General features: G+C 37.3%; 1 protein-coding gene across 1 annotated transcript in view; it reads left to right on the forward strand.

The window, feature by feature from the left end:
- The window catches only part of LOC142335887 (uncharacterized), a 55340-nt gene extending 45131 nt beyond the window's left edge, over positions 1–10209 (forward strand). The window contains exons 2-5 of the mRNA XM_075384237.1: positions 1716–2063; positions 5743–5997; positions 6376–7234; positions 8621–10209. Coding sequence (XP_075240352.1) covers positions 1716–2063; positions 5743–5997; positions 6376–7234; positions 8621–10191 — 3033 coding nt within the window. The 3' untranslated portion in view covers positions 10192–10209. The remainder of the gene's footprint in view (positions 1–1715; positions 2064–5742; positions 5998–6375; positions 7235–8620) is intronic.
- The last annotated feature ends 963 nt before the right edge of the window (positions 10210–11172 follow it).

The following is an 11172-nucleotide window of genomic DNA, read 5'->3' on the forward strand; positions in this document are numbered from 1 at the left end:
CCTCAATTTTACATAACTACAGCACCGCAGTATTAATCAACTACAACACCGTTGTAATAAATATTAAAACTAGAAAATGTGCACTGGAGTATGGGCTCCGTTTTTCCTGATTGATTTTTCACTTTTTTTCCACGCCACTTCTTCACTTGCTTGAAAATGGTTGCAACGTTATCCCTCGTCATGATATATATTTTAAAGTAGAGTGAGAAAATGGTGTTCGAACAAAATTTCGCTTTCTCGCTATTGGTTTTTGTTCACATACGGCAATTTCACTTCGATTTTTACTGTTTTTTCGATTTTTTTGGATCGGGTTTTTTCTCGATGGTTTTCCCAATCCATTGAAAGCTCATTCTAGGCCTAGTTTTTTGTGTGAACCAAATTTTCATTTCTCGCTAATGGTATTTTGTTCACATGCGGCATTTTGACACCGATTTTTTGTTTTTTTTTTTAAATTTAACTGATTTTTTTAGAAATGGTTTTAATTCACTCATAGTCCGTTATAAGTCGTTTATTGTTTAGTCAATGAAAATTCTTTGAATTGTACGTCAGGACGTGTCCTGCTATGTTTTTTTACTTCGTCGAATAAAAAAATGTTTCGCTTTACCTCATTTTGCCGCATTTTCAACATTTAGCGTGATATCTTTTTGACTTCTCTAGGCTAGTTTCTCTTTTCTCTCATTCTGCTAAAAGTGATTTTGAACATCAGTTGCTCAGCAAAGCAATTCAAAATGAACAGAGTCAGTATAAAAAATTGAAGTCAGAAGTAGAAACGGGATAAACCCATAAAGCCGAATTTTAGATGCCCTCTATTTGAACGTCGTTCCTATAAGTCTTTGTTACCATCTCTAATGCTTATTGGTCTTGGTAGTAGCCCCTGTAGCCTCTCTCTAAGAAACAGAAGTACGTTATGTTCAACTACGAAATGCCATCAAAATAAATCGGACTTAAAAAATGTTTTTGTACAAAAATCTTTTTTTTCAATATCTTCTATTCTTTCAATCCCAATCATGCTTATTGGAATCAACGGCGGCTATTTTCCGGCAATCTGCCGGGTATGTTCTGATTTATTAAACAGTGATCGATAAGTGAATGACTAGCTTGACTTATGCGTTTAGGAGTATCTTTATTTGTAAGTTAGAAGGAAAAAAAAGAAAGAATTTATTTAGCTAACAGTAGAGTGACCTACAAATCAAACTAACAATTAGCAAGGATAGCAAAAGATCATATTTGCTCATCTAGTTACTACCCTTAGAGAACCAACCAAACATTTAATACTCTAACAGGTGAATTGCATAATTTTAAGAGAAGTTTTAACTTTAACACGGATGAGAATTTGCTTAGGTCTTCACCGGAACTATTAATTAAATCAAAAATATACTCAGCAGAAATTCAGAACGTTTAAATTCCGAATGGTACCTTGTTAACAGGTGCAAGTTTTGTTGAAGGGCTTTATAGCAACAAAGCCATATTTTGGGCGTTTTTTATAAAGTCTATGAATATGAAATTTTAAGCTTGAAATTTAGTGAATATGAAATTTTATGAAATTTCAAGATGAAACTTAAGCTTTTTCTAATTAGTAATGATTGCTTAGAGCACAAGTTCGACTCAGGGGCATTCTGAGGACAAAAATGCCTTAATTTTTTAATTCAGTAGGAACGTGCTGAACATACTTCAATAAAAATACTCATTTTTCAGTTAAATACTCCCTTGTTTAGGTTTTAGAGAACATAGAGAAATTGCTGGACTCAACCACGGTTTCAACTTCAATATTGTCGCGCATAGCTCGACTTATTGCAAACTTAGCCAGAGTCGAATCAGCTGCAGAAGACATGTTCTCGACCAACATTGTGTTCTCACTGTTAAAACATGCTGGTGATTCTGCTCACGCGAGTAACTTCGACTGCACAGAATGTATAGTGAGGGCTGTGAGAATTCTGACTGCGGGGAGGTCTCATCTCCTGAGCATGATGTTGAACCATGGAGGCGTTTCAACCGTCTGTCGCAATTTTTCGCCTCAATCGCAGCCAGCTTCGTTGCAATCGGAGATTCTCAAAACGCTGAAGGTAGAAAATTGTGCATCTTTTCTTTCAGTGACCCCTGTACGTTTGTTATACGACCTATGTTGTCAAATTATGGGACATAATGCAGCACTTTCCTATCTTCCATATTATGAGATTCTTATGGGTGCCGTATATAGGGTGTCCACCTTTTCACCCCCTATCATTTAACCCCGATTTGTTCATCCCTCCATTTTTTTCAATTTCGAACCATTGTATGTGGTACAACTAAATATGTGCTCAAAAGGCAAACTTTGAAGAGAAATATAGATTTTTTTAGGGCTTTAAGAACTTAACTTATGCAGTTTTTTGAGAAAAACAAATGACTTGAAACGAGGAAAACGTTTATAATGGTGACTTACGCATTAAAGTTCATAGCCCAACAATAAACTGCAGAAATCAGATTCAGTGAAGAGAAATAAAATTTATGATGCTTAAGATGTTTCTCCTTTTAGCAGCACACGGTTAACGCACTTAGATCTGCGCTCTCCCAGTAAACTTGAAGCATTGGTCATTGATATGATCTTAACAAAAAATGTATGAATGTTTATAACAGTTTTCGATTTTTTAAAACAGGAATCATTTAAATAAAAATTAAGAAAATTGTTTTTTTTTTGGCAAAGCTTGAATCTAAAAAATTTTTTCATTTAAAACGCCGGTGACAAAAATTTCATTTAAATGATTCCCTAGAAGATTTAAATGTTTTCCGCGAGTCCGTCGGCAAAAGGTTTGCAAAAAAATTATCACCAGTGTCTTGAGATTTTGGTGTTTTCGTAAATGATCAAATATCTGAAAGTAATTGAGTAAGTACGTCATTAGGGAAAACCTAAGAGTTTAAATCCTTATATCTCAACAAAACGGAATTCCAACAACACTTAGAGTAAATATTTTGTGCTGTATTGGTTTTATGGTAGATTTCTATTTCGTTTCTGAAAATTGAGGAGTCGATCAGAAAATTTTGAAGAAGCGATCAGTAGTGGATCGAGAGATTTGATTAATTTCATCGTTTCCGTTAACTTTTCCGCAAATTTTTGGGGGAAAAACTTCAAATTTTGAAAATGTCGCAACTTCTAAAGAAAAACGAAATTCGGAAGACCGTTTTGCGTAATTATTTGAAACTGTTAGGGCTTTAGATTGATACCGCTCTCTGCGATCGATATTTAGGGGGAGCAAAAATGTTGGAACAAAAAAGCCAGGCTAGCATATAGTTCCTTCCCTCTTTGTATGAGGTCGGAACAATTAAGGGATAAGTTGGGTTTTGTTGGGTTTTAGGGGTGAAAAGCTTGGGGGGGGGGGGGGGGGGGGTTCTAAATGTTGCATAGTTGAAACAATTTGGTTTTAAAATATGGCAATTAAGTGATTTTGGGGCAATGAATGAGTGGCATAAAAGTCTATAAGACTATCACTGGAAGTTGCGAAGCACTTGCATATTACTCTGATAGAGGTCAATAGAATTTAGCCACATTAATGAATTAGGTTAATTTGAGTTCTGCAATTTGAAGTTGAACGTGACGTCAAGAACAATCTCCCGTGTGCATGTGATATCTATATATAATAATGATTAATAGTCGCGAAGTGATAGCGAGGATATTATTGGTCTCATTGTGTTTATATGATTCGCAGAGGATCAATGGTGATTAATTGCTCTTGAACGAAGTTCATAGCAATTATTGTAAACGTGTGTGTCTTTTTCATGCAAAATTTTCGCTTGACAATTTTGACTTTTCGAGTGACTTTTTCGCCCTTGAGTTTTTGCGTTTCGCGTGATCTAAAATTCTCTCTCAATCACGATTTCAAGCAGCTGAATTCAATTGGCGGTAATTCAATACGAAAAGTCAAATAAAAAGTGCGCCGAAACTGGTGCCATTTTTTACTTTAAATCTTAATAGTGGCATATGTTAACCTCTAATGTGGTTATTTGAAGCCCACTATTGAACTTTTTAGTCCCATTTAGGCTCCCCTCCCTCCCCCCTCCGACTGAAGCAGGCTGCAATTGATTAGAGCTCCCACTAGTCGTTCGAGAGCAATTCTTCCGACGTTTAGTCGGTTATGTTCTATTTTTAAATCAGTTGCTTCTTTTCACAGGATGCAAAGTCAAACGCCGCGCGTGTTTAGGCCCATCTGCTGAAAAAAGTCAATAGCAGAGAAGTTTAAGAATGCTTTTCGTTCATACAATTTTGAGAACGAGTTCAAAATGGTGTGAAAATTTTTTTGGCGAAGCTAGGCAATTTTTTTGATCACGTGTGGCATTTTCAGAACAGCTTTCCTAAATCTTATAACTTCTTCACCTTAAATGGTTTTTCTCACAAATGTAAGAAACAATTGTACGCTCCAGGAGGTTCTTGATTGTTCTAAGAAACCATTTATTAAACGTTAAGACGAGCTGTTTATATTTATTTTGCTATTTTGGGCGCTTTTTGCAGTTTTTGTATCATTTTTCAGTTTCTACAGGCTTTAGCGATTTTCGTTGTGGCAGCTAGTCTTTCGTACAGTTAAAGTGACTTGTTCAATAGAAGGTAATCAGTATTATATTTTCCTTTGAAAGTTATTGCGGACTTGTTTGTTTAACAGCCGCCGTCAGCCTCTCAAACGGCTATTATTTAGGCGTTCTCCTTTTTTAAAATCGCTTTATCTTTTAGTTTTACATAAGTCACGATTTTCACGTTTGATTTCGGACTTACTTCACTCACTGTTGAACTGAATGGATTTTAATTTCTTTCAAGCATTGAATTACGTAAATTAATGGATACGGTCAATGTCAAAAAGCAAAATCAAAGGAAACCGGATAAACCGATAAAGCCCGGTCATTAAGTCTTTTTGAATTAGGTTATCACAGTTCATTAGCTAGTTGATATTATTATTAAGCTTAATTACCTTCAGTTTTGAAGCTGAAGTAAGTATCGGTTTAGAATCTAACTGAAACTGCACACTGAATTAGAACAATTTTTGAAACTTAGGAAATTTTTTTGTCAATTTCTATCTCTTCTTCCCTATTTCTTGTCCCTATTTTTGCTGTTTATTAAAGAAGGCAAGTTTTTCCTGTAATTTTTTTTTAGTTCTTAAGGAACGTTTTACTGAAAGTAGACGCTTGAATATTTGGTCGGCAGGCATTTAATGGAATAAACTTCTTGCAACTTAAATTACTGTAGACCTTAAAAAAATTCAGTTTTTGCGAGTCTTTCCAGTTCCTTCCTTTTTCTCGTTTTGGTAGCTGTATTTTTAATCGTTTTGGTAGCTGTAGTTTTGGCGGTTCTTAGAGGTTGACAAACCACCCTCCCTTCCCCCCCCCCCCCCCCCCCCCCTCGACACACACACACACACACACACATCAGCCCCCTCTCACTCCACCCCCCCCATCGCCACCCCTGCACATCGTTCAGGCCCTAAGGGCCCCATGCAGCCAAAAACTGCCCTCCCACAGTCCCCCCCCCCTGCTGTCGCCCCCACCCCACTGTTGCCGCACCCCATCAGCCCCCCGGTGCACCCTCCCACAGCTGCGCTCACCTCACGCCCCTTAATTAAGCTAAAGCTAGCCTCACAGTACCTTGGCCAGCTGCTGACGAAGACAACCGCTCGCCGGTCGTTTGACAGCAATTGGCCCGACGTTTGTCGGTTATGTTTAACTTTTAAATTAAACTCTAGGCGTTTCTCTTTTTAAATTTTAAATTACTTCTTTTAATTTCAGGCGTTATGTGTTACTCACTGCAGTATGGAACTGGCTGGTCAGATAAAAGACAGTGGAATTCTGGCAAGTCTAGTGGACGTTGCACGGGTGTCCTCGTCAACGGACAATGTCAGCTCAGATGCCCACATGGCTCTTAAAGTAATATGCGAAGTTGTTCAGTTCTCAATCACGCGCGGTATTCTGGGCTGCACTGGGTGTGTGGAATTGTTCTTCACTGTTATTAACAATGCCAAGGAACAGTACTCAGCCGTTGAGGTAACTGCAAAATACCAGCCGATAATTTCGGTTTTCCAAGAGTTTCATTGCTTCAGCTTTTATACTTCTTAGCCATTATCACGATTTTTTAATGTGCTTTTTTACATTTGTCACCGGGAATGAAAGTTGATCAAAATTTTGCTGCTGAATTTTACGATTTAATGTTTTAAGATTACTAAAATGAGGGATTATACTGCAATAAATCTGCCGCGCAATTCTTTGCGGAACGCGCTTCCGTCAAACATATTTTGCGGTGGAAAGCAGTTTTCACTTTTCAACTTTAACAAGTGAAAAACACTGACTTGAATTTCCATATAAGGAACCGCCTTTTTGTCCACGAAGTTCAATAGTATGTTTCACACGCACAGTTTGTTTCAGATCAGCAAAAGTATATCGGGTATCTGTTATCTGTCTCGAGAGTGTCTAACTCGCTTGAAGATGAGAGAGCAAGGATTCCTCCCCCAACTGGTGTCTCTTCTAAGCGATCAAAAGCACAAAAGACAGTTGAACATGATTGTGACGAGTCTTCTCTGTTTTTCAAATGATGAACCGGGTCTTATCATTATGGCCAGACAAGGCAATCTTTTGCGCAACTTATTTGACCTTCTCGACTCTGAGGAGCTTGACTACTTCTCAGATTCAAAATGCAGTGATAAATGCAAGGACAAAGAAAAGCACATGATGCAAATGAGACCAGATCTGTTCAGCTTGGATTTTGGTACCCCGATCGAGTATTCGAGGACATCGATACTTCAGAGAGCAAATTCTACAAGTTCACATTCGCCATACCAATCTAGTGGTTTGGCCGGAGGTGTTGGTGATATGTCACCTCCGTGGAGTAATATGGCATGTTCTCCCAACAGTAACGCAAGTGGAGCCGCATCGCGGTTTGTCCTAACGTCGCCAACCAGAGTATCTGGTGGAATGGGAGGTTCCAGACAGTGGTTGCCATTCAGCCAGAGTCCTTTTTTGGAACTAAGTCCTCATCATTTTATGATGTCGCCTCCGACCACGTACTCCGCCTCATCGCCATATTCGTATGAGTTCTCGAATGTGACCACTCATAGTTCTACAGTAGAACAGGAAGAGTTGTTTAGTGACGAAGAGGACGACGAGGAACAAGCGGGAGCAGAAACGACTGAGGTTGGAAAAGATGTCTCGGAATGTGAAGTGGTGTCAAGTACTATGCCCCAGCCGCCTGTTGAAGAAAGTGTTGATAAAACGAGCTTTGATTCAGGTAAATTCTCGTCATAAGTCATCACAATCGTAAAGAGGGTAAAGCGGTTTTTGTAAAAAAAAATTGTAATGCGGTTTCTGAAATACATTTACTTGGCTAATGTTACGTTAAACGCATTTAGTAATTCGAGAAATTTTACTAACGATAGGACGCACTTTTTTGCGTTCAGGTGGTATAAACACAAACACAAGAAGGGTAAGAAAAAATATCGTTCCCTAAATAACTCATTAATTGCTCTCGAACGAAGTTCATAGCAATTATTGTAATAAAGAAAGAATTTATTTCTTTGATCAAGTACCAAATAAGTAACAGCAAGTACAAAAAATAAACGTTAATATTGACTCGTACAAACATGATCAAAGTGGACAGGCAACGGGGTATTTAAATTTTAAACCCACACGCCCTGCCCTTAGAGACTCCGTAAACTAGGCAGTAGGACTATTTCAACAAAGAAGTTCCTATGATAACAAAAATATAGAAAAATGAAGAAATGGAAAAAACTTAAATATTTTTGCTACATTCGTCAAAAATTAACAGCAGCCTAATTAAAGCTCAAAGCTCGTTAAACCTCCAAAATAAATTAGGCCTCCAAAATTTTTCGGTTTAAAAATTTTTCTAAGTTTTTCAGAAGCAATTTTAGCGGGAAAAATTCAAAAATTTTGAAAAATTGCGATAACTCGGAAACTAGAAGGAATTGAGGTCTCATATTTTTTCAAAAAAAATCCCATTCTCAAAGTAGATGTCTGCTAGCATTTATCCAAGGCGTCGTTTTTTAGGATTTTCTAGAAAAATTATTTAAAGATGTATTTCACTATATCTTTATTAACGAAATAGACTTATTATACACCGTTAAATTTAACAGCAGCCTGATTATACACCGTTAAGCTTACTGGAGGCATAAAATAGGCCTCAAAAATTTTGCGGTTTAAAGTTTTTCAGTAGCAATTTTAGCAGGAACGTGTTGGTCTTTTTTATGCAAAATTTTTGCTTGACCATTTTGCGCTTTTCTTCTAGAACATTCTTTGACTTCTCAAGTGACTTTTTCACGCTTTCGTTCTTTATTTTTGAGTGAGCTCTATTGCGCTCACTCCGAAGTAAAGCTTGTTTCTAAAATACAATAGATTGCAGCAAACAAGAAGGGCCTGATAGCCGATTGGGCAGTGCTTCGGTGTGGTGACGGATCGGGAGAACCATGGTTGGAATCCCGGCGTTGTGAAAAATTTTTGCACCCATAAAGAAAATTTCATCTAGGCTACAGCCCTTAATTAAATTGCCTCGCCTGTCGTTCGAGAGAAATACTTCCGACATTAGTCGGTTTGTTTTTTGCTTGGTCTTGATCGGATCGAATTGTTGATTGAAGTTGTTAGCAATTCTGAATCTATTTAGGTCTTGGGGAGTCTACTATGAGTCATTCGCCTCTGTGCACTGAACGGGCAATTTCAAGAGATATATTATCATCTGCGCCCTCAGCTGAAACTAAATGCTGTGACGTATGCAAAAAACGAAAGCGCCAACAGTCCATACCGTCAGATATAGAACCTTCCAGCAAACGCGAGAAAAGCGCCTCCACCAAAGAAAGAAAAATTGTCGAGTCAAAATCGAAAAAAGGCGAACAAGCTTTTGCGATTAAAAAAGAAAGTTCTGATAGCAAAAGGTCTCTAACTTGTCTCGAATCAAATATCCTTCAGTTGCTCACAAAGCTATCCATGGTACAAGAAACTGCGTTCATGCTCTGTCGGTCCAGCTATGTAGAAAGCATGTTGAGCTTTTACTCTAAATTAAGCTCACCTAACGCGCAGCTGCAGCGAATTCTAGAGCGTTTGATAGAAAATGTAGCATTTTTTATGCAGCTGATTCGAAATAACTTTGCGGTTCATTTACACAGAAGGTTTAAGGCCCTGAAATCTGATCAGAAAGATGAACCAATTTATGATCTTATTGTAAATATGCAAAATTTATTAGAATCCAATTCAGAAAATAAATATAATTACAGCGAATTGTATACAGCATTATCGAACAGCCCGATAGAAATGCAATTTTCAGTCGCCGTTTCTTTACCATTTATTTTGAAGAAACCAGAAGCTCAAAAAGTATTCTTTGTGGATCATTTTGCGCTAGATCTGCTAGTCAATAGCTTCTCAAAAACCCAATATTTGAGTGACCAGGATTTAGAAAATGCGGTTCTGGCGCTCAGACAAGTTTTGGTTCTCGTTCGCAAAGAATTAATAGAACAAGCTGAAGCTTCAGAATTAAGTTCCGAATCAGTTGCAAGCCAAAAGTGCGACGATACTGAAACCGTAGAAGATATTTCTGCAGCTCGAGATGAAGTTGAGCTCTGCTTTGACGATTCCGAATCTGCAAAATTTAGCCGACAGTTTTTGTGTGAAAGATCTGACGTTTTAAAAGTAATGCTGGCCAACGATTCTAGTTTCAAAGAACGAAATCAGAAATCGATCGAATTGAAAAATGTCAAAATGGCCGATTTTCAGACTGCAGTTTATTTGGCACAGAATAAAGACACGAAAGAGATTATTCAGCTGCCTGTTGCCCATAAAACTCAGCAAAAATCAGATACAGAATCTGACAATTCAAAAACGGGTTTCGACGCTTTTGGGGTTTTAAACGTTTTCGAAATGTATAATTTATTGACAGCTTGTAATTGCCCGGAAAATGTTGCCGCCAGTTTTCTGAAGTTGATGCAAAGCTGTCAAATTTCGGAAACAGAAGATGTATTTGAAAATTTTGTTTCTAAAACTGCCCAAATGCCATCGATGTCAATGACGTTGTTAAATTTAGTGTGTATTATAGTATTTCAGCAATTGTTTATGTCAGAAAAATTTGTGAGTGAGTCTAAAGCTGTCATTTATATGAAGCAGCTGTTAAACATTCCCCAATTTTCCACTCTTTTATTGGAGTGTTTTTCAGAAAAGGTTGTCAATTTTTACTTTCTGAAATAAAATCTATGTTTTGTACTGTTTTACCGTATAAAATGAGATTTGCTGGCTTAGAGTTAATAATAGGTTTTTTCAGCTCTCAATTTATTTACAGATAGATCTATGGGGGTGCGTATTTCAGCTTGAAAATCAAGTTGTGATCCGTAACATACAAATTTTTTCTTGGAATTATTGCATGTAAAAAAGGAAGAGTTGTTAGTTTTGTGGCTATCGTCTTGGAGCGTAAAAATAGTTTGATGTCGTCAAGCAGCATTAGTCTGATTAATTGCTCTCGAGTAAAGTTGTTGCAGTCGTGTGTCTTTTGTATCAGCTTTTTGTGACCAAGCCGACTAATTATTGCATCGAAGGTGTAAACTGAGCGAAGCTGTATTGCTGTTTTCTTGGTTTTTGTTTAATAACCGCCTCAGCTTTTTAGCCGGCTATTATAGTGCTCCCAATTTTTTGTTCCGACAGCTCTTGAGGGGGGAGGAACTATATACTCAACTGGGTATTTCTTGTTCAGACAATTTTGGTCGATCGATATATTCATCGTAGAGAGTTATCATGGTAGCATTAAAAAGTCCATCCAGCGTAGAATATGGCATTAAAAAGATTTTTCTAATTTCGTTTTCTAGAGCGATTTATCGAGGTTTAAATTTTTGTGAATATTGAGAGTGATTTGCGTTATTTTTGTTCACATTTTCCGGAAGTTTATTAAAAATTTAGTCAATTTTGTCAAAGTATGTTAGAACACTTAACAACATTGTTGTTGATTTGATTTTCAAAGACAAAAAATCAAATTGTTGACTGTTTTTATTCTTTTTTTGGCTGAAGTTTTGGGTAAAAATTCAGACTGTGTTATCAAAAATTGTACGAAATGAGCTTCTTTGGTCCACTTTGATTAAATATGCCGGAAGTACACACCCCTCCGAGGGGCTAGTCCTACTTCCACTTCCATTGGGAGTGCTCTGGAATTAACGTTTGGCAGTTTTTTCCTAACTTAGC

The sequence above is a fragment of the Convolutriloba macropyga genome, chromosome 3, assembly GCF_964194025.1.
Source record: "Convolutriloba macropyga chromosome 3, txConMacr16.3, whole genome shotgun sequence".
In the NCBI taxonomy this organism is placed as follows: Eukaryota; Metazoa; Xenacoelomorpha; order Acoela; family Convolutidae; genus Convolutriloba; species Convolutriloba macropyga.